At 39.8% G+C, this 23,583-nt stretch overlaps 1 protein-coding gene across 12 annotated transcripts in view; it reads left to right on the top strand.

The window, feature by feature from the left end:
* The window catches only part of HELZ (helicase with zinc finger), a 145,967-nt gene that overhangs the window by 96,635 nt on the left and 25,749 nt on the right, over positions 1 to 23,583 (top strand). For all 12 annotated transcript variants that reach the window (XM_024981135.2, XM_024981139.2, XM_024981134.2 and 9 more), the window contains 5 exons: positions 3,914 to 4,118; positions 10,654 to 10,705; positions 11,666 to 11,856; positions 13,546 to 13,753; positions 23,045 to 23,124. In XM_024981135.2, the coding sequence (XP_024836903.1) occupies positions 3,914 to 4,118; positions 10,654 to 10,705; positions 11,666 to 11,856; positions 13,546 to 13,753; positions 23,045 to 23,124 (736 nt within the window). The remainder of the gene's footprint in view (positions 1 to 3,913; positions 4,119 to 10,653; positions 10,706 to 11,665; positions 11,857 to 13,545; positions 13,754 to 23,044; positions 23,125 to 23,583) is intronic.

Raw genomic sequence — 23,583 nt, 5'->3', positions numbered from 1 at the left:
TGAATTTATTAGTGAATTCCATCTACTCTATAGGGCTTCCCTGGTGGCTCAGAGGTTAAAGCATCTGCCTGCAATGTGGGAGACCTGGGTTCGATCCCTGGGTTGGGAAGATCCCCTGGAGAAGGAAATGGCAACCCACTCCAGTTTTCTTGCCTGGAGAATCCCATGGACAGAGCAGCCTGGTGGGCTACAGTCCACAGGGTCAAAAAGAGTCGGACACGACTGAGCGACTTCACTTCACTTCACTTCATGTACTCTATAAGATATAAACGTATTTCACAGACGTGGAGACGTGTGTATATGTGTATGTGCACACACACCCTCTCTCTGTGTGAAATGAGGATACCAAATGAATTTTCAGTGTTTTATCCATGATCCTAGAAGCAAGGTTGGCATGAAACTAAAAGCAGACTTTGTATTCATGTACTGAGTGACAGTAAGGTTTTGTTTTCTCGTAGAGACACACTTGTGTTCTCTAACCAACATTACGTAACATGTTAACATTTTATGGAGTGGCTGAGAATTGATGAAGCATTTAAATAACCTAGTGGTAAATTTTTCAGTCTGAGTGTTGAATTTCTCAAGTGATCTTTGAGTTAGGTGTTCTGAAATGCCTCATAATACCATGTGTGAAAGTGAAGTCGCTCAGTTGTGTCCGACTCTTTGCGTCCCCATGGACTGTAGCCTACCAGGCTCCTCTGTCCATGGGATTTTCCAGGCAATAATCCTGGAGTGGATTGCCATTTCCTTCTCTAGGGGATCTTCCCAACTCAGGAATCAAACCCGGGTCTCCCTCGTTGTAGACAGACGCTTTACCGTCTGAGCCACCAGTATTTCATTAAAGTTCTGAGTTCAAGAACAGTGAAATAGTCTGTGAAAGAGCCTTCACAGAGAGAAAGGAATCTTTCTGGCTGTAAGAATTTTTGAAGGAAAAAATACGTTTCTCTCAAGGTTTAAAAGTGGAGAAATAAAGCATTTTTATTAAGTAATAAAATATAATAATGATACTGTTGGTGCCCTGTTTTACACATGAGGGGACTGAGGTAGGAGGAGAGGTTAAATAACTTGCCCAGCTGACTGAGCCTTGACTGAGGCCCAGGCAGGCTAGATCTGGAACCCTTGTACTTGACCTCCCCAGGGCAATCAGGAGACAGTGAAGTTTAAGAGGGCGATTCCAGGCTGCGTTTGGAGTTGTTTTAGCTTGATGAGCTTATAGCCAGTGGTCAGTGTTACTTCTGAAATGGTGTCCTTTAACTTGAAATCTGTACCTTGAGATCCCTGGGATCGTACAGACCAGGGTTTCTCAGCCCCTGGGCCACAGAGCGGGCTGTACCCCAGGAGGAGAGCAAGGCAGGCAAGCTCCGTGCCTGTGGACAGCCTTTCCCTGTGCTCACGTTACCCCCTAGCTCCGCATCCTGTCAGATCAGCAGCAGCTTTGGATTCTCAAAGGAGCTCAGCCCTGTGCTTGAATCATCCCTAAACCATCCCCTTCCCCCGTCTCTGTCCGTGGAAAATTTGTCTTCCATGAAACTGGCCCCTGGTGCCCCAAAGGTTGGGAACCTCTGTTACAGACAGAGCCTTGTCAGGAAGCTACCGGCTTCTCGTGGCGCGAGGCTGGTTCACGGTTCCGCTTCACTGAACTTCACTCAGTGCATTGAGGTCGGTGAGAGGAGTATAGGGACAGGGTATGGAGTTTAAAAAGGAGCTTGAAATAGAAAAAGTTCTAGCATTTTGGCTATGTAAGCTGGGAATGAAATACAAGAATTTAATATTAAAAACTGGGCTATAGTAAAGTCAGTCCACTCTCTCCTTGTTTTGCTGTGTCTTTAAGTTCACATGAATATGAAATGTCACTCTATGAAATTGTTACTTTATCAATTAGACCAAAAAAAACTTCCTTTTTAATACAGCATGTAGTGGAATGTGTTGATAAATGTTAATGCAGTTGAACATTGTGGGATTTTATCAAAAGAGTAGAGACTTCATGGATTTTTAGATCCTGAGTGCTATGTTGACAACCGTCTTCCCTTTGCTATCAGACTATGAAAATAAAAACTTGATTCCTGTGGAAAGGTTCTTAAGAATAAAAGAGCATTTCTTAGAGACACACACTTTCAGTGGCTCAGTGACCATCTTGTTAGCCTTTATGTCTTATTGTCAGAAATACATACTTACTCAGCTCAGTTCAATTCAGTTGCTCAGTCGTGTCTGACTCTTTGTGACCCGGTGGACAGCAGCACCCCAGGCTTCCCTGTCCATCACCAAATCCCGGAGTTTGCTCACTCATGTCCATCGATGGTTGGATGGTGATGCCATCCAACCATCTCATCCTCTGTCGTCCCCTTCTCCTCCCACCCTCAATCTTTCCCAGCATCAGGGTCTTTTCTAATGAGTCAGCTCTTCGCATCAGGTGGCCAAAGTATTGGAGCTTCATCATCAGTCCTTCCAATGACAATTCAGGACTGATTTCCTTTAGGATTGACTGGTTTGATCTCCTTGCAGTCCAAGGGTTCTCAAGAGTTTTCTTCAACGTATGTATTATCTTGCAGCATTTTTACTTTTCCTGTTGACGTGGAGGCCTGAAATTTTTTCTCTACTTATTTCTTAAACTCATCTTTAAAAAATTAGAAAAAGCGTATGTAAGAGAAACATAGTTTGAAATTAATATCTGCAGTTTTATAAATACTTTAACTCCACTCCCATTCATATACTGACTTTTGTGATATACAGCTTTGTATTTATGCTTCTTGAAGCCATTTTGATTACCTGCTGTCCACCTGGACACGAGGATACCAACTTGGGAAGAAATCATATCACACAGCTTTCATAACATAATAAAACATTATGTGAACCTCATATTAAAAATAGGTATGTATATTTAAAGAAAGCTGAGCACCAAAGAATTGATGCTTTTGAACTGTGGTGTTGGAGAAGACTCTTGAGAGTCTCTTGGACTGCAAGATCCAACCAATCCATCCTAAAGGAAATCCGTCCTGAATGTTCATTGGAAGGACTGATGTTGAAGCTGAAAACTCCAGTACTTTGGCCACCTGATGCGAAGAACTGACTCATTTGAAAAGATCCTAATGCTGGGAAGGATTGAAGGCAGGAGGAGAAGGGGACGACGGAGAATGAGATGGTTGGATAGCATCACCGACTCAGTGGGCATGAGTTTGGGTAAACTCCAGGAGTTATTGATGGACAGGGAGGCCTGACGTGCTGCAGTCCATGGGGTCGCAAAGAGTCAGACACGACTGACTGAACTGGAGTGAACTGATGCATATTTATAATAATCATTTAAAATCTTTAAACTTTTTATATGTTGTCTTTTGTAATATATATGTAATATTTTTACTATTTGGAGATCAGTTTTCAAAACTTTAGGACAACAGTGTACGACTGGAACAATTTTGAATGTATTTTTCTCCATTAGTATTTTTTAATTTGATTAGGAGATAATCATTAAAATTAGCATTCCAACTTCCTGTATTTTTCATAATTTAACTCTTTTAACTTAGTCAATTAATGTTATAAGCTGTGCTGTGACAGGCATCAGTTAATTAAAAGAAAAGTATGGTAGTAATTAGTTACTTCTTATCAGTTCTGAAATCCTTGCCTATTGTGTGGATAACAAACCTTTTTGTATGCATAGTCGAGCACTGACTGTGTGGTCCACCAGAATGAATTGAGAATTTGTATATCCCACGGTACTAGATGTAACTGAGCTTCAGAACCACACTTCCAAAGTCCTGTGATCTGGCGGGAAGATTATACCTGAATCATAGATGAATATTGGACCTAAGGGTTTGGGGTTGGAGTGGGAGAGGGGATCCTAAATTATCTTTAGTTGCTTACAGTCATTTCTGTGATCTTGTCCACTTTAATTGCAAACTGATCTAAATCTTTTCTGTAGGAAATTTTGGGAGCGGTTTATTGCCCTGTGTCATGAAAACAATAGCCTGCATGGAATCACTTTTGAACAGATCAAAGCGCAGCTAGAGGCTTTAGAACTAAAGAAGACATACGTGTTGAATCCACTGGCACCTGAATTTATACCCCGGGCTCTAAGAGCACAGCACGCGGGAAACACCAACAAACCGCAGCAATCACCCCCCAAGGTAAAGCCCGTTAGTAAAGTCGAAGAGGTTAAAGCGAGAGAACACACTGAGGTGTCAGAGCTGTTTTGGGCCTCAGGTTACTTCAAGTATTGGGGTTGACAACCAGCAGTTTCTGCAAGGAGCTTGTCCAGTGTGGGCATGTAAGTGAACATCCGGTGTGTTGATCAGCCATGCTACGTGATGGCATTATCATCCTCAAAGCGTTTTCCAGGACCTGACTGGGTCCTTTGTTTAGTATAATCTCCCAGTCCTCTCTACTGATAGACATACTTTAGCAAGACATGAATAAAGCAAAGCAGCTTAAAAGACTGTCACACGTAGTAAAACCATGCTCTTACAGCATTTTTTTACAAGGAATAATATAACAATGTTTGTATAAAGAAAATAGTTCTCATCTCTTACTGATGATCGGCTAGTTTCAAGTGGAATTTGACAGTGTGAGAAAATTGGCCAACTTCCTGAAGATAACTTGAATTGTTTGTTGTTAAGAATTTGTTGTAAGAAACAGTCCAGGCATTGGGATTGGATGTGGGGGAATCAGGGCCATTTCTACTTTTGAACTATAGTTATTTTGGGCAGAAACAGCTGTTTATTTGCTAGATTGCCTAAAAAAAGAGAAATGCTTGCACTTACCATCTAGAAAAGAAAGCTATGAGAGTGGTCTGTTTAGTATTTATTCTGGTTTTGGGGGGTATATTTATAGTCATCAGCATGATATTAAACTTACTGGCACGAATTGAGAGAGTATGCCAGTTTGGGACTTCATTTTAAAAACGTAAAACATAAGGTGTAAGAAGTAATTATTGGTTTAATATCTTGAACCTTTTAGCTGAGTAGGTATTCAACTGAGATGAGAACTGATTTTCCCGTGTTAATATGCTGTTGCCTGAGTTTAATAGAAATGGACCTGATGTGCAGTAATGCTTCAGTGATTTGGGGTTGCCAGGAGATTAAGCATTTTGCATAACTGAATCCTCTAGATTTCTAAAGTTTAAACTATGAACAAACTAATAATCAACTTATTTATCAAATAGCTAAGTTTCTTCTATGTGACAGCCATTACAGCGTGTGCTAGAGAAGCAAATTAGCTCCAGTCTTCTTGTGGTAGATGTTGGAGGGATGATGGTCAGAGGAAGTACGTTCCACAAGTATGGAGGTTTAGGGCAGTTCCCACTGTGGAGATACTGCTTAGGAGAGCACCGAGTGAGTGGAGTGAGGGCACGAGTGGGGAGATGTGTCAGAAACTTAGGGTAGAAGCTCCCTTGGGGGCAAACGTTTTTGCCTATATTAGTTCCTGCTCCAGCCTCTGTGCCCAGAACAGCATCTGGTTTATCCTAGGTGCTTAGAAGATGAGTGAGTGATGCCCAATAAGGAGCTCAGACAAAAAGCAAGAGGCATGAGAGAGAGCGAGCTCTCAGGGAGCCCCAAGTAGCTTAAAGTGTGTGAAGAGTGGAAACCCAGTTAGAAACCCTTAAACTTTATTGTTTTATATTTAAAATGTTGCAAAGACATTATACCTTTTGCACATTCTTAAAATACCATAACTACAATAAATTTTTAATTGACCAGTGTTAACATTAATCAATGTATGATAGATGTGGCTATATTTAAGCCATGATACTAGATGTGTACTGACCCTAAGCAAGATCCTGAAGTTTGCTTTTGTTTTTATCTTAAAGGTAAAGAAAATATGTATTGAATCCACTTGCTTTTCTAAAACTCTAAGCTCCCTGAAGCCAAAACTCCAAGTCTCTGTACTCTTTATGGCACCTAGAGCCTAGCCCCTCTCCGCACGGAGTGGGCGCTCAGTAAGGATCTGATAAGTAAATAAAGGTCGTCATGCGTCCAGGAGAGCGCCATGTGGCTTTCTTCTTTCAACAGGAAGACTGTGTAATTAAAGGCCACAGTAGCTGTTTTCCGAGTTTTTTCTTTTTAACGTTTTAGGAAATTTTCTTCATTGATCCAATGGTTATCATCTGGTATTTTACTGTCACTAACACAGTGGTTCACTAAATTGTTTATATACCTGGCTATTTAAAGTTATTACTTGTTCATATGTAATAATAGTGACTTTAGATAACTAAGGTACAGTGAGCCAAAGGTTACTTTTGTCATCCTCTCTCCCTTCACTCCCCAGTACTTTATTTTATTTCTATTAAATTGTTTTGAGGATTGAATTTGTACTGGAATCATTATTTTAAATCTAGCTTTCTATTGTAGAAAATTTCAAACGTATACATAAATAGAATAGTATAAGGAAGTCCGTATCATTTGGCTTCATTTAACTATCAATTTATCTTTAATTTTGTTTCACCTACAGCCCACTTCTCTCACTCTACCACCACCACATATACACAATGGAGAATTTTGAAACAAATTTTGGATAATTTATTTCATATGCTAGACTCTTTTGATGAAGAGGAATTTACTTCACTGCAATAAAAATGCTATTTCTGAAAACATGACATTAAGCCATGTCATTCCCCTCCCCGCCAAGTTTCCTTAATGTTTAACTTTTAATACAGTTCTTGGCGTAAGAAATGTTAAAGCTTAGTGTTGTTAATGTTGGGCTAAGACTTAAAATCACAGCAAGATTTAATGTGGATAAAGTCATCCAGGGGTGGGTGATGCTTGAACATGCTCTGGGACCTGCTTCCTCAGGACCGTCTTTGGCAGGAAAGCATGCCTCCAGCTGTTTATCAGTCAGGTCGCTTTTTTCTCCTCACTGAGATGTCGGTCCTGTGGTTTAGTGAAGGTGCAAAATATTTCAGATGTGAGGAGCAGCAGGTCGTCCTAGCTAAGCTTTCATTGCCTCACTGTCTCCAGGCATCATGTATTTGTTGGAAAGCGTCTGTTTCACAGGTGCCTACAGAGTGTGTATGGAGGACTTGATTTGCCTGTCTTCGGTCTGCTTAGTCCTAGGCTCCATGCTGGAGCAGTGTTGAGAAGCTGCTAAAATGGAAAGGGTTCATCTGTACCTCTGCGAGAGGTATTCAGAGGGTGGATAGTGTTCAGAAATGGACCTTCTGAGCAGACTGTAGCGTTGTTTTCTGGACTGTAGTTTGTGGGGCATTCCTCACTGTCTCCAGCTACTTGTGTGTGTCTTAGTCTTCCGTTAGCCTCTGCCTGTCCCTTTTCACTCTCATGCATTGGAGAAGGAAATGGCAACCCACTCCAGTGTTCTTGCCTGGAAAATCCCAGAGACGGCGGAGCCTGGTGGGCTGCCGTCTATGGGGTCACACGGAGTCGGACACGACTGAAGTGACTCAGCAGCAGCAGCAGCAGGCAGGGTGGACATGTCGTGGGCCCCCACAGACATTTGTTGAATGAATAAATGGAAAGTGATGAAAGAATGAGTGAATGAAAAGTAATTAATTGAATGAATAAACGGTAGAGTTAAAAAAAAAACAGTCCTCAAAAAATAGATGATACGAACTGCATTTACTTATGATCTTTCTTCCAGAGGTATGTGTACTTTCTGAGATGTATTCACAAAAGTTTGGAATTATCATCATAGAATGACTTTTACAGTTAGTCCCAGCTGACTGCTGCATTATTATTTTGTTCATATGCTACCAAACAGTGTGTGTTTTGCGTAGACCACGCACACTTACTGCCCTGCCGTTGCACACTTGGTCTAAATACGCTGGACGAGCTTCCCAGCGCTGAACCACACTGAAGTGCAGCGAGCAGTACCGGTGCTGGGTGCGCTTGAAGATAGTATGCTGTCTTTTAATGTGAGAGTCCTCAGGTTGCTTTTTTCCCCCATTTATTCAGCACTATTCATTGGGCCAGGAGATGTTGTAGGTTCAGGGAATCATTAAGAAGGTAAACAGATAAACTCCCAGATATTCAGGTCCTTTCAGACTTTACATGCATCGTCTGCCTCAACAGAGTCATCACAACAGCACTGAGATGTGGATGTTATCTTTCCAAGTTTCTTTTCCACTCAGGTGATCAACATAGCACCACGGTGCTGGTGTGTATTCTCTGCTCTAGACTATTATTACTCTCTCTGTTGGTTTCCTATTGCTGCTGTAACAAGTTAGCACACACTAAGTGACTTGAAACAACACGCATTTCTTATCTCACATTTCTTTGAGTCAGATGTCCAGGCTCTTTTGGTTGGTTTCTTGGCTCTGCACCTCAGGAGGCCAGGATCAAGGTGTTGGTCAGCTGGGCTCTTATCTAAGGTCATGCAGGCTGTTGGCAGAATCCAGTCTTTGTGGCTGTAAGGACTGGGGTTCCTGTCTCTCTGCTGGCTGTCACCTGGGAGCCATTTTTAGCCTCTGCTGACTTCTCTCCAGTTCCCCACTGTGGCCCCGCATCTCAGAGCTGTCAGCAGTGCATGCAGCCTTCTGTCTCTGGGAATCTCTGACTTCCCCTTCTGCCACATCCCTTACTGCCTTTTCTACCGCATCTCTGACTCCAGCTGGAGAGATTTCCCTTGTTTTAAGGCTCATGTGATTAGATTGGGTCTCCCCAGATAATCCAGGATAATCTTCCTGTATTGTCTTTAGTTACATCTGCAGAGTCCCCTTTGCCCCATAACATGGGGCCAGGGATTGAGGTGGGCATATCTGTGGGGGACTGCTCTGCTTCCCACACTGACTGCACTGCTGTGGGTTCTCCACGTGCTACACAGTTGCCCCTGGTTGACGGGTTTACCGGCTAAGAAATCTGAACAGTTTGTTAACCTCTTGGACCAATCTTAACTCTGTGCCACTGGCTCTCCTTTCTTCTGCCGAGCGTCTGCCTGCGGCTGCTCCTGTTCTCACTTCTAACTGCCTGTGCTTCTCATCTTCCCGCTGTGCTGCCGTCCTTGCTGTGCGCTCCTTGTGCTCACTTGCTCTCCTTTCTTCTGCCTGCTTTTCTTTTCACTTCTCTCTTCCTCAGAAGCTCGTTTTTTGTTTTTGTTTGTTTTTATAGCTAATGACAGTTACTGTGAACCTTCTCTGGTTAATGAACCAACTGTGATTCTTCCTGGACTGTTTTTGTTTTTGTTTTAACTTTTTAAGAGTTAGAACTTAGCTGCCCTTGCGTACCCATCTCTCACCAGCTGGATGATCTGGGTATTTAAAGTGCTAACTGATAGGGAGATAAATGAGGCATCACTGACCTTTGCTCTAGTCAAGAATGAACTTTTCTTCTTGCTGTAGACATTACCCCTACTTGAGTTTTCAGGTGTAATATACAAAATAAAAAATTCATGTGGCTGAAGGGTGAGTTGTATAGTGTGCTTACTTGTGCTATACAGTGGCTTAGTGTGTTCAGTTCAGCCCATGGAAAGAGAAAAAACAAGTTTTAAAGTCTAGACACGCACAGCCATTGTTTCTTCAAATGTTATTTCTGCCCCATAGTCATCATTTTTAATGCCACTGTATGAATCTGCCATTGCTTATTTTATTAAATTTTCTATTGATGGCCATTTAGATCCCTACCAGTGCGATCACTGTGTTAAAGTGTATGCACATTTCTGATGCTTTTGACATGCACTGCCACATTACATTCTAGAAAACTTGTGCATTATCTTAAGCAGATTATGACACTGTGTACTTTCCTGTTCACTCAGTAAATTGTACAGTGTAAGGCCACCATGAGTCATGCTCACAATGTAAGACCACCATGAGTCACGCTCACAATATAAGACCACCGCGAGTCACGCTCACAATATAAGACCACCGCGAGTCACGCTCACAATGTAAGGCCACCGCGAGTCACGCTCACAATGTAAGGCCACCGCGAGTCACGCTCACAATGTAAGGCCACCGCGAGTCACGCTCACAATGTAAGGCCACCTCGAGTCACGCTCACAATGTAAGGCCACCGCGAGTCACGCTCACAATGTAAGGCCACCGCGAGTCACGCTCACAATGTAAGGCCACCGCGAGTCACGCTCACAATGTAAGGCCACCGCGAGTCACGCTCACAATGTAAGGCCACCGCGAGTCACGCTCACAATGTAAGGCCACCGTGAGTCACGCTCACAATATAAGACCATATAAGACCACCGTGAGTCACGCTCACAATGTAAGACCACCGTGAGTCACGCTCACAATGTAAGGCCACCGTGAGTCACGCTCACAGCATCTCACACCCAGAGCGTATTTACACGTCACCATTTTAAAGGCTCTCATCCTCAAGAGTTGAAGACGGATATGTTTCCCTCGAAAAGAGCTTGTACATCCTCATCTAATTCATAGAGAATTGATAGAGAAGCTGCAAAGGAATAGAATTTAGGTGTCAGTCATATTTGTGCATATTTCTTTTAACATAAAAATTCGTTTAAAAAGAAAAAAGAATTTTAAGTACCCTTAATTTGAAGTTGAGGAAACTTGAGGCCTAGCACCATGACTTAGTGTTTAAAACAGAAACTCAGCTCAGAGGCATCTATGGGTTGTTAATTACAGACTCACAATCTTTAAATTTTAATTGTTGTTCTGTACATTTCTTTTGCATGGGACTAGGAAAATGGTTATTGTTCTTTCATATTAGGTATGTTTAAATTATTATACATTTGTGTTTTTCTGTAAAGGGAAAAAGCCTCCATCATACCCAGAATGATCATTTCCAGAATGATGGAATTGGTAAGTGGAAGAATTAGTCCTATGAAAACTTGTTTTTGTGATGTAAGACATTTATCCCAGATTTCATGGGGAGAGGGACACGCAGACCCTCTAAAAGTTGGAACTCAGCCAACTTTTATTTAACACAACTGTTCTTGTGAATGCTTTGGTATGTCATATCTGTCAAGGGGTGGTTTTATGGGCACCAAGGTACATGCTGTAGAAGTTGTGAGGATGAACATTTAAGCCTCCTGTGCAGTATAAGGTTTTGATACAATATTGATATATCATTGATATCTTACAAATGTTTGTTTATACATTTTAAGATAAAGTTTATTTGATTCAAAATGTTGCAGAATTATCAAAGAAAAAGCACAAAAATTTTTTTAAAAATTTCAGAATTATGCTTTTAAAACAATAATTGCTTAACCATTTTGTACATGACTGTGTAACAGTTGCAGGTCAGAACTTTATTCTGAAGAATTGTGTTTGTTTTCTACTCTAGAAGAATGTTTACTGTATGTGCATGTTTATGTGTTATATGTATGGTTGTCTCTCTTGAAAGACATGTCTCCAGCTCCTTGCAAGACATTTAAAATTACACTAGTTTATAAAAGGGCTTCCCTGATAGATCAGTTGGTAAAGAATCCACCTGCAATGCAGAAGACCCCGGTTGGATTCCTGGGTCTGGAAGATCCGCTGGAGAAGGGATAGGCTATCCACTCCAGTATTCTTGGGCTTCCCTTGTGAGAAAGTTTATAAAAGAAATACATTGTACCTCTCAAGTCAAATAATTTCAGTGAATGTGGTAAAATGATTATGTTTTTTTAATATGCTTTACTCTTCCACACTGATAACTCTTTGATTATAAGATACCTTATGGCAAACCTAGGAAATGTATTTTGCTGTGGGATGACTTTAATTATTTTTGTCTATGTCAGTATGTAGAGCTATTATGTCCTTTTTCTATTTGTTTTTCAGTTCAGCCCAATCCCTCTGTGCTTATTGGCAATCCTATCAGAGCATATACTCCTCCACCTCCTCTTGGACCTCACCCAAATTTGGGGAAATCTCCAAGTCCTGTTCAAAGAATCGATCCTCACACTGGGACGAGTATTCTTTATGTACCTGCTGTCTATGGAGGGAATGTCGTTATGTCGGTGCCTGTACCTGTAAGTAGCTGTTTTTAAGATACTCTCTATCGAATGAGATAAAATAGGATTCACTAAATTCCTACCCAAATAGTGTTCTACCAGTCTCTCTTTTCAGCTTTTCAGTGCCTGTAAGCTTCTTTAAAAGCAGCTCTTATGGCCCCAAAAATGTGAATTGTTGCTTACAGTTTGTTACTGGATTGTCAGTGGCTGTCAAGAAATCTGTAGATTGGATGTTTTGATTGAGAAGCCTTTGTATTGTTTTAAATATTTTTACTGGGAAAAGTTGGGCTAAAAGTTAACAGAGCTAGTAAATTGGACTCTTGTTTTGTAAAGTGATGTTTTTATTTTATCTTTTGCCTTTTCATTCTTCTATAATTTACTAGCGCTCCCTAAGAAGGAGACAGAAAGGCACAGAGCAGTCTAGCTCCCTTGGATCTAAACATATCTGAGGAATTCCACGCCTTCCTTGCAAAATCCTGCCTGTACTTAAAAACATTATTAAATCATTTCTAAGACTGCCTAGATTTTTAGAGGGTTTCCAACTTATGTAAAACTCATTTTTATTTTCTTTAAGATTTTTGAATATTTTGGTAAGTGAAAAATTTACTGTTAAACAAATATTTCCAAATTCAGGAATTTTTAGCCTAGAAAATATTTCTTTCATTTAAGACAAGTGCTATAATTTCAAATGGAGGTGATCACTGTCAAGGATCTTGGACACCCCTGTCCACACTCCCAAAATGCAAAAATGCATAGCTGCTGGCATTTTTCAGCCGTATTGGTCATGATAGTTCACAATCACGGCAGCCAGGGAGGATAACTGTCAATAAGAAGTATCTCATTTATGTCGACTCCCCATAGACTTTGAATTTTAGCTGAGTTATTTCTTCCCAGACAGCCTGGCAACATTATACATCATCTGCTTTAAATAGTAAGTCGCTTAGGATCTAGATTTCATTTCGCTAGGTCACAGAGGCTTTTATTATATAAGATTTCTAAGAGTCTGCATTTAACAGTTAGATTCAAATAATAGAGATGGTAGCTCAGATGTCATCATATTTATTCCTTTTGTGTTAATATGCAGCAATTATATATTTAGACACACCTAAAGAAATTTTCTGTTTCTGTAGTTTAATTAATCAGAAGCATTAGTTAAATTAGTGACCTGTTTGAATTTTGCTGACAGTAAATGAACCTTAAATGATTTGGTTAGTCATATAAAAGAGTAGTAATACATATTTTTTTGGGTTGAGACTCTTTAGACTGAATTCTTTCTTAAATTTTTTCCCTGTTCTTTTATTCAAGTTTATTAAACCATATATCTATACAGTTATGACTTTAAAAGGCAATTTTCATGGTAATCTGTTACATATGTACATTCATATTGAAGGAAAATGATTCAAGTCTATAAAATGATTCGATGCCTCAAAAAATAATTGTTAATACCTATTTTAAGTCCTTGATTTCTTCCTAACCTAGTGTATACAGGAAATGATCAATTTTCCCCTCCACACTAAAGATTCAAAGAGCTAGTTAAGATACAACCATCATTCTACCAGTTGTTACCACCAGCATTCGTTTTGTAGTTATTCAGTTTGGTAGAATTAACATCTCTGTGTGTTTGCTCTTTCCTAATTAATAGCACTATAGCAGTTTGACTGCCAAAATGCCCTTAAAGCAATTACTTTGTTTCTTGTAATAACCTAGGTGCCATGGACAGGATACCAGGGCAGGTTTGCGGTTGATCCTCGAATCATTACACACCAGGCAGCAATGGCCTACAACATGAACCTCTTACAGACACATGGACGTGGGTCTCCTATTCCTTATGGCCTTGGGCACCACCCACCTGTCAGCATAGGGCAGCCACAGAATCAGCATCAGGAGAAGGATCAACATGAGCAAAGTCGCAACGGTGAGCTGCTTCATTGTTCTCACGCTCATGAGTTGATGACATGCCAAGTGGTATCACCATGTAAAGTTCCTCTAGCAGGATGGTTGTTAGCTTGTTCATAGAAGACCTCTTTGAGAAGGAATCCAATATAAAAACCCTGGGTCCTCTCTCCAGAAGACACAGATATGTGCACAGATATACATAATTTGCATGAAGCCTGTCACTTACGATTAATATTATCCATTTTCTGAAAAAAAAAGTTAGTATTTAGATAATTTTAAATGATAATCATTTAAAACTGAGACAGTAAGCCCTCTCCTGTTAAACATTTTTGTTGATGCAAAATATTTTTATAGCATACTAAACATAAATGACTCGGAGAAGGCAATGGCACCCCACTCCAGTACTATTGCCTGGAAAATCCCATGGATGGAGGAGCCTGGAAGGCTGAAGTCCATGGGGTTGCTGAGGGTCGGACATGACTGAGTGACTTCACTTGCACTTTTCACTTTCATGCATGGAGAAGGAAATGGCAATCCACTCCAGTATTCTTGCCTGGAGAATCCCAGGGACGGGAGAGCTTGGTGGGCTTCCGTCTGTGGGGTCACACAGAGACACAACTGAAGCGACTTAGTAGAAAACATGAATGACTACTCTGGCAATAATTGATTTACAGTAGTTTTTTCTTCTGTAAATCCTAGTCTCTTGTCTACTAGAATTTATAAATAAGGAAAAATTACCCTCTATATTTTTTAAACTCTAGTTCATTGAGGTATAATTTATACATGGTAAAATTCAGCCTTTTAAAATGTAGTTTGACGTGTTTTGACACATATATAGAGGTGTTCACCACCACCAGTATCAACATTCAGAGTTTTTACATTACCCTAGAGACACCCTCTTATTCCTTTGCAGTCAGTCTCCTCCTCCAGCCCCAGCCCTGGGCGACTGCTCCTCTGACTTATGTCCCTGTACTTTTGTCTTTAGTCTGTCATGTACATTAAATCATAGTGTCTGGGCTCGCTCACTTAGCTTAATTTAAACTTTTGAGGTTGATTTGTGTTGTCTGTATCAGTTGTTTGTTCCTTTCTGCTGTTGATTAGTAGTCCCTTGTATGGATGAACTGTACTGTCTTTATCTATTAATTGTTTTTATCTGTCCTTAATTATTTCTGAGTTTTGGCTGTCATGAGTAAAGCTGCCATGAACATGTGTCAAACATATTTTCATTTCTCTTGGGTAAATACCCAGGATGAACTGTTATGTTGGCATTTCTGTTAACTTTGTAACAAACTGCCATACTGTTTTCTAAAGTGACCAAAACCATTTTTAATTTCTACGATGTGTGAGATTTCTGGTTGCTCCTTAGTTCTCCGTAGTTCTTAGTGCCATCAGCTTTTTAAATTTTACCCTTGCTCATGGATATCTGATAGTATCCAATTGCTGAATTGTTTTGCACGTTCCTGGTGAGCAGTGATGTTGAGTATCCCTTCGTTGGGCGTATTTGTTATGTGTACGTCTTTGATGCAGTGTCTATTCATATCTTTTGTCTACTTCTTTATTGGCTTGTCTTACTAAGTTATAAGAGTTCTTTATACATTCTGGATAAAAATCTTTAATTAGATGTGTGTTTTGAAAATATTCTCTCCTAGGTTGTCTCTTGCCTTTTAATTTTCTTAACAGTATCTTTCAAAGAATAGAAGTTTCCATTTTTGATGAAGTCCAGTTTATTCATTTTTTTTTTCTTCTATGTGCCATGTTTTTGGCATTATTTCTGAAATTTTTTTGCCTTCTGTGTTTTTTTCTAGAAGTTTAATAGTTTCAGCTGCTATTAGGGTCTACTTTGAGTTAATTTTTATATATGGTATGAGGTAAGAATTGAAAATTTTCTTTATGATCATTTTGTTTTGCATATATGTATGCTCAGTCGTTCTAACACCATTTTTTTGTTTTTCTTTATTTTTAAAAAATTAATTTATTTTAATTGGGGGCTAATTACTTTACAGTATTGTAGTGGTTTTTGCCATACATTAACATGAATCAGCCATGGGTGTACATGTGTTCCCCATCCTGAACCCCACCTCCCACCTCCCTCTCCATCCCATCCCTCAGGGTCATCCCAGTGCACCAGCCCTGAGCACCCTGTCTCATGCATCAAACCTGGACTGGCGATCTGTTTCACATATGGTAATATACGTGCTTCAGTGCTATTCTCTCAAATCATCCCACCTTCGCCCTCTCCCACAGAGTCCAACAGTCTGTTCTCTACATCTGTCTCTTTTGCTGTCTTGCGTATAGAGTCATTGCTATCACCTTTCTAAATGCCATATATATGCCTTAATATACTGTACTGGTGTTTTTCTTTCTGGCTTACTTCACTCTGTATAATAGGCTCCAGTTTCATCCACCTCATTAGAACTGATTCAAATGCATTCTTTTTAATAAGTGAGTAATACTCCATTGTGTATATGTACCACAGCTTTCTTATCCATTCATCTGCTGATGGACATCTAGGTTGCTTCCATGTCTTGGCTATTGTAAACAGCTAACACCATTTTTTGAGAGCAGTCTCCTTTCCTCCATTAAAATCGCCTGGTGCCTTTGTTAAAGTCAGTTTACCACATGTGTGAAGGCTGTGTTGTCTTCTGCTGGGCATGTGCTTATTTTTGCCAAATATGCTCCTGTTGAGTGCTATAGCTTTATGAAAGTCTTGAAATCAGGTAGTGTGAGTCCTCCAACTTTATTCTTCTTTTTCAGAAGACTCTATTCCAGGTCCTTTGCATTTTCACCTACATTTTAGAATCAGCTTATCAGTTTCTCCTGGAAAGCCTGCTGGGATTTTGATTAGAATTGGTTGAATCTGTGGGTCAGTTTTGGGGGAGAACTGACATCTTAATATTTAATTTTCTGATATATGAACAGAGTGTCTCTCTCTTCTTTAAGATCCTTACTTTGTGCCTTAAAAAAGGTTTTTGTTCAAACTACAAATCTTGCACGTATTTTGTTCAGGTGATGGCCTAGATTGATACAGGTATCTCCCCAGTAGTGCATCCTGCAGAATCCCAGTGTTACATTTTTATTTCATTCAGTCCAGTACACTTTCTGATTTCTCTTAAAATTAGATCCATGGATTATTTACAAAGGTGAATTTAGGTGAGTTATTAGAGATTTTCTAAGTATTTTTCTCTTACTGCTTTCTAGTTTTAATTCAGTTGTGATAAGGTAACACACTTTGCATGACCTGAATCCTTTTGAGCTTATTGAGATGTGTTTCACAGCTCAGGATGCGGTCTGTCTTTCCAGTGCTCCGTGCACATTGGATAAGAGTGGAGCGCTCCAGTGCTGCAGGCCAGGGCGCTTCATAGGCTGCTTAAGGCCGCTTTGTCTTTGCTGGTTTTCTGTCTACCTGTTAAAAATGAATATTGAGAGAGGAATGTTGAATTCTCCAAATATTTTTCCTTTGGTGTTTATCTATTTTTCCTTTGACTTTTTCTTGATGATTTTTGAAGTTTCTGATGTTAGGTACATAAACATTTAGAATTGTATACTCTTGGACATGAGTTTGAGCAAACTCAGGGAGATAGTGAAGGACAGGAAAGCCTGGCATGCCACAGTTCATGGGGTCACAAAGAGTCAGACACGACTTAGCGACTGAACAACAACTCTTGATTAATTAACTCATTTTTCATTATGGAATGGAGTTCTTTATCTCTGATAATATTCTTTGCTCTGTGCTCTACTTTGCTGAAGATCAGTGCAGACACTTCAGCTTTCTTTTGGCAAGTGATAGCACAGTATTTCGGAGAAGGCAATGGCACCCCACTCCAGTACTCTTGCCTGGAAAATCCCATGGACGGAGGAGCCTGGTAGGCTGCCGTCCATGGGGTCTCAACAGTCGGACACGACTGAGCGACTTCACTTTCACTTTTCACTTTCACGCATTGGAGAAGGAAATGGCAACCCACTCCAGTGTTCTTGCCTGGAATATCCCAGGGATGGGGGAGCCTGGTGGGCTGCCGTCTATGGGGTCACAGAGTCGGACACGACTGAAGTGACTTAGCAGCAGCAGCAGCAGCAGCAGCACAGTATTTGTTTTAACTTCTGTTTTTAATCTGTTTGTGTCTTTATACTTAAAGTGTATTTCTTTTAGTTTACAAAAAATCTAATATGACAATCTCTGTTGTTTAGTTGGCAGATCTAGAACATTTATACTTGATGTGATTATTGATAGAGTTATTTTATCATCTTCCTATCTGTCTTAAATTTGTCCAGTCTGGTTTTGTTCCCTTTTTCCTTTGATTCTGCCTTCTTTTGAATTAGTTGCATATGTTTTATGTTTCCATTTTATCTCCTTTGTTGGATCATTAGCTGTAGCTCTTTTTATTATTTTAGTATTTGCTTTAAGCTTAATAGCATTCATCTTTAATTCACCACAGTTTACTTTCCGTTTTATGTTTTATCACTTCAGGTATAGCAAAAGAACATTACAATATTTCAGTTTTTCCCCTTCTGGCCTTTAAGTATTGTTTTCATACATTTTACTTTTACATATGTTATAAGCCCCAAACATTGTTATTATTTTCATTGAAATAGCCAAGAATCTTTTTAAAGTGTTTTAAATAATAAGAGAAATAATCTTTTGTATCTCCATGTTGTATTTCTGATAATCTTGATATTCATGTTTCTATTTGAATAAGTTTTCTTCTGCCTGAAGTACTTCTTGTAACACTCCTTGTACTTCAAGCCTGTTGGTGATGAATTCTTTCAGCATTTATATGTCTGAAAATGTTTTTATTTCACTATCATTTTTGAAAGATTTTTCCAGGGTAGAGAATCTTGGTTGATAGTTTTTATCTTTTCCTTTTCTTGCTTATATTGTTTCCAGTGAGAAATCTGATGTCATCTTTATCTTTGTTTTTCTGTATATAACATGTCTTTTTTTCTCTAACTACTTTTAAGAGTTTCTTTTTATACTAGTTTAAGTAATTTGATTAGGATAATATTCCTTGGAGTAGTTTTATCCATGCTTCTTGGGTTTGGGGTTTGTTGAGCTTCTTGGATATGTGGGTTTACAGTTTTCATCAAATTTGGAAAGCTTTGATTTCTGTTTCGTTAGAATTTGTTTCTGTCTCACCTCTTTTTCTCTTCTGGAATTTCAGCTACCCATTTATTCAGTTCAGTTCAGTCAATCAGCCGTGTCTGACTCTTTGCGACCCCATAGACTGCAGCACGCCAGGCCTCCCTGTCCATCACCAACTCCCGGAGTTTACTCCAACTCATGTCCATTGAGTCGGTGATGCCATCCAACCATCTCATCCTCTGTCATCCCCTTCTTCTCCCTCCTTCAGTCAATCCCAGTATCAGGGTCTTTTCAAATGAGTCAGCTCTTCGCGTGAGGTGGCCAAAGTATTGGAGTTTCAGCTTCAGCATCAGTCCTTCCAATGAACACCCAGGACTGATCGCCTTTAGGATTGACTGGTTGGAGCTCCTTGCAGTCCAGGGGGCTCTCAAGAGTCTTCTCCAACACCACAGTTCCAAAGAATCAATTCTTTGGTGCTCAGCTTTCTTTATAGTCCAACTTTCACATCCATACATGACTACACGAAAAACCATAACTTTGACTAGACAGACCTTTGTTAGCAAATAATATCTCTGCTTTTTATTATGCTGTCTAGGTTGGTCATAACTTTTCTTCCAAGGAGCAAGCATCTCTTAATTTCATGGCTGCAATCACCATCTGCAGTGATTTTGGAGCCCCCCCCCCAAAAAAAAATAAAGTCTGTCACTGTTTCCATTGTTTCCCCATCTATTTGCAATGAAGTGATGGGACCAGATGCCATGATCTTACTTTTCTGAATGTTGAGTTTTAAGCCAACTTTTTGACTCTCCTCTTTCACTTTCATCAAGAGGCTGTTTAGTTCTTCTTTGCCTTCTGCCATAAGGGTAGTGTCATCTGCATATCTGAGATTATTGATATTTCTCCCAGCAGTCTTGATTCCTGCTTGTGCTTCATCCAGTCCAGCATTTCTCATGATGTATTCTGCATATAAGTTAAATAAACAGGATGACAATATACAGCCTTGATGTACTCCTTTCCTGATTTGGAACCAGTCCGTTGTTTCATGCCCAGTTCTGTTGCTTCTTGACCTGCATACACACTTCAAAGGAGGCAAGTCAGGTCCTCTGGTAATCGCATCTCTCAAAGAATTTTCTACAGTTTGTTGTGATCCACACAGTTAAAGGCTTGGGCATAGTCAAAAAAGCAGAAGTCAATGTTTTTCTGGAACTCTCTTGGTTTTTTGATGATCCAGCGGATGTTGGCAATTTGATCTCTGGTTTCTCTGCCTTTTCTAAATCCAGCTTGAACATCTGGAAGTTCACGGTTCACATACTGTTGAAGCCTGGCTTGGAGAATTTTGAGCATTACTTTGCTAGTGTGTGAGATGAGTGCAATTGTGAGGTAGTTTGAGCATTCTTTGACAATTCCTTTCTTTGGGATTGGAATGAAAACTGACCTTTTCCAGTCCTGTGGCCACTGCTGAGTTTTCCAAATTTGCTGGCATATTGAGTACAGCACTTTGGCAGCATCATCTTTTAGGATTTGAAATCGCTCAACTGGAATTCCATCACCTCCACTAGCTTTGTTCTTAGTGATGCTTCCTAAGGCCCACTTGACTTCACATTCCAGGATGTCTGGCTCTAGGTGTGTGACCACACCATTGTGATTATCTGGGTTTTTTTGTATAGTTCTTCTGTGTATTCTTGCCACCTCATCTTAATATCTTCTGCTTCTGTTAGGTCCATAGCATTTTTGTCCTTTATTGAGCCCATCTTTGCATGAAATGTTCCCTTGGTGTCCCTGATTTTCTTGAAGAGATCTCTAGTCTTCCCCATTCTATTGTTTTCCTCTATTTCTTTGCATAAGATTTGGGAGAATGGTATTGAAACATGTATAATATCATGTATGAAACGAGTCGCCAGTCCAGGTTCGATGCATGATACTGGATGCTTGGGGCTCGTGAACTGGGACGACCCAGAGGGATGGTATGGGGAGGGAGGAGGGTTCAGGATGGGGAACACATGTATACCTGTGGCGGATTCATTTCGATATTTGGCAAAACTAATACAATATTGTAAAGTTTAAAAATAAAATAAAAAAAAAAGAAACTGCATTCAAATGGGTATATCTTTCCTTTTCTTCTTTGCTTTTCTCGTCTCTTCTTTCCTCAGCTATTTGTAAGGCCTCCTTAAACAACCATTTTGCCTTTTTGCATTTCTTTTTATTGGGGATGGTCTTGATCACTGTGTCCTGTATAATGTCATCCATCCATAGTTCTTCAAGCACTCTGTCAGATCTAATCCCTTGAATTTGTTTATCACTTCCACTGTATAATCATAAGGGATTTGATTTGGAATTGTCTAGTGGTTTTCCCTGCTTTCTTCAATTTAAGCCTGAATTTGGCAATAAGGAGTGCATGATCTGAGCCACAGTCAGTTCCCAGTCTTGCTTTTGCTGACTGTATAGAGCCTCTCCATCTTGGCTGCAAAGAATATAATCAATCTGATTTCGGTGTTGACCATCTGGTGATGTCCATGTATGACGTCTTCTCCTGTGTTTGTTGGAAGAGGGTATTTGCTATGACTGGTGCATTCTCTTGGCAAAACTCTATTAACCTTTGCCCTGCTTCATTCTGTACTCCAAGGCCAAATTTGCATGTTACTCCAGGTATTTCTTGACTTCCTAATTTTGCATTCCAATCACCTATAATGAGAAGGACATCTTTTTTGGGTTTTAGTTCTAGAAGGTCTCATAGGTCTTCATAGAACCGTTCAGCTTCTTCAGCATTACTGGTTGGGGCATAGATTTATTAGGCTTCTCGAAGGACTGATGTTGAAGCTGAAACTCCAATACTTTGGCCACCTGATGCGAAGAGCTGACTCATTTGAAAAGACCCTGATGCTGGGAAAGATTGAAGGCGGGAGGAAAAGGGGATGACAGAGGATGAGATGGTTGGATGGCATCACTGACTCAATGGACATGAGTTTGGGTAAACTCTGGGAGTTGGTGATGGACAAGGAGGCCTGGCGTGCTGTGTGCGGTTCATGGGGTCGCAAAGAGCAGACACGATTGAGCGACTGAACTGAGCTAAAATTTTCCCACAGTTCATGTGGGAGGTCTTGATCCCTGCCCCCTGTACAATGTCATGAACCTCCGTCCATAGTTCTTCAAACACTCTGTCAGGTCTAATCCCTTGAATCTGTTTATCACTTCCACTGTGATAATGCCCTTTTCATTTTTAAAAAAATTCTTTTTTCTTTTTGTGTTTCATCAAGCATTGTTTCTACTGCTAATGCCTTCAGGTTCACTGTTTTTCTTCTGCAATGTCTAATCTGCTCACTCCATCTGGTGTATTTTCATCTTGGGCGTTGTAGTTTTCATTTCTGAGGTTTAGTAGTAAGGCTATTTTTGGCACAGAGTTCCAGTGGCATTCTTAAAAGAATGTTTTCAAGGAAGAACTCAAATTAAGGATTCTTTCAAGAGGTTTAGAATATCCAGTAGTTAGTTCTTATAGATTAAAAGCCTTTCACATGCATGAACTAGTGTTATTTGTCTATTATAATTGTGATTTTTTTAACCTTAATATGCTTCCTTTATTATTTATCATCCACTTATATTTAGTTTGATATCTATTACTTTTGAAAATAGAACTGCATTCTTTTCAGAATATCTTTATTTAGTTTAGATTCCTTTGCGTGCATGTGTGCTAAGTTGCTTCAGTCATTTCCAGCTCTTTGCGACCCCATGGACTGTACCCCACCAGGCTTCTCTGTGCATGGGATTCTCCAGGCAGGAATACTGGAGTGGGTTGGCATGCCTTCCTCCAGGGGATCTTAGATTCCTTTACTAAATAAAATAGACAGATTATTTGGATTTTTGCTTAATTGCATTTGTAAGTGGCCAAAGTATTAAGCCATACATAGGCAGGAACACCAAGGCCTTTTCTAAGTCTAGTCTACAAAAATGAGGCTGTAAACTCCTAGAGAATGGGCAGTTATCTTTTGGATTATTTGTTTTAAGGTTATCCCTTACTGAGTTTTTGCCTTGTCAAAGAAATTTGCTTTATTTATAAACTTTCTTTCTTGCTGAGAAATTGCAACTCCAAAATTTTAAGAACAAAACCAAAGTAGTAATACTCAATAATGGGTGAAAAAATGTTTAAAATATCCTACTTTCTGTCTAATATTGAATAGTCATTGGAATTTGTGACGTCTACTGGAGACAGTGTATAACAGCTTTAAAATATTTCCTTAGGTAAAAGTGATACAAATAATCCTGGACCTGAAATTAATAAGATTCGAACACCAGAGAAAAAACCTACAGAAGCAAAACAGGTATGTGATTTACCTTTGGTGAATGCATTGTTCTCATGGATTTAATTTAATTGATCATCTTAGAATCCTGGTGTGTTATAGAAAATTATGTCCCCTTTTAGGTTTTGTTGTTTGATGAGGGCACATTGCACTCTCTCCCTCTGCTGTTTCGTCGCTACATTATTTTCTTTATCAGAGTACTTTTCTCAAATTATGTTATTCAGTGATAGACTCAAATTTAGAGACTTCTTATGATAAAGTAGTAAGTGAAGACATAGCTATAGTTGTGTCATTAAAAATTATCTCAGATTGGGAAGAGCTGTTACAGTGAAGGAAGACTTAACATTCTCAAGTCCCCTCTCATCACGCCTGCTGTGTCCATCCTTAACTCTTAACCTGTTTGTTCATCTGCGTCTGTACTCATGAACCAGTTAGGGAAAAGTCAAATCATGGTTGAATCAGTGCTACTGGAGATTCGTG

Source organism: Bos taurus, chromosome 19, assembly GCF_002263795.3.
Source record: "Bos taurus isolate L1 Dominette 01449 registration number 42190680 breed Hereford chromosome 19, ARS-UCD2.0, whole genome shotgun sequence".
NCBI lineage: Eukaryota > Metazoa > Chordata > Mammalia > Artiodactyla > Bovidae > Bos > Bos taurus.
The sequence above is the reverse complement of the archived record's forward strand: the minus strand, read 5'-3'. Positions and strand labels throughout refer to the sequence as shown.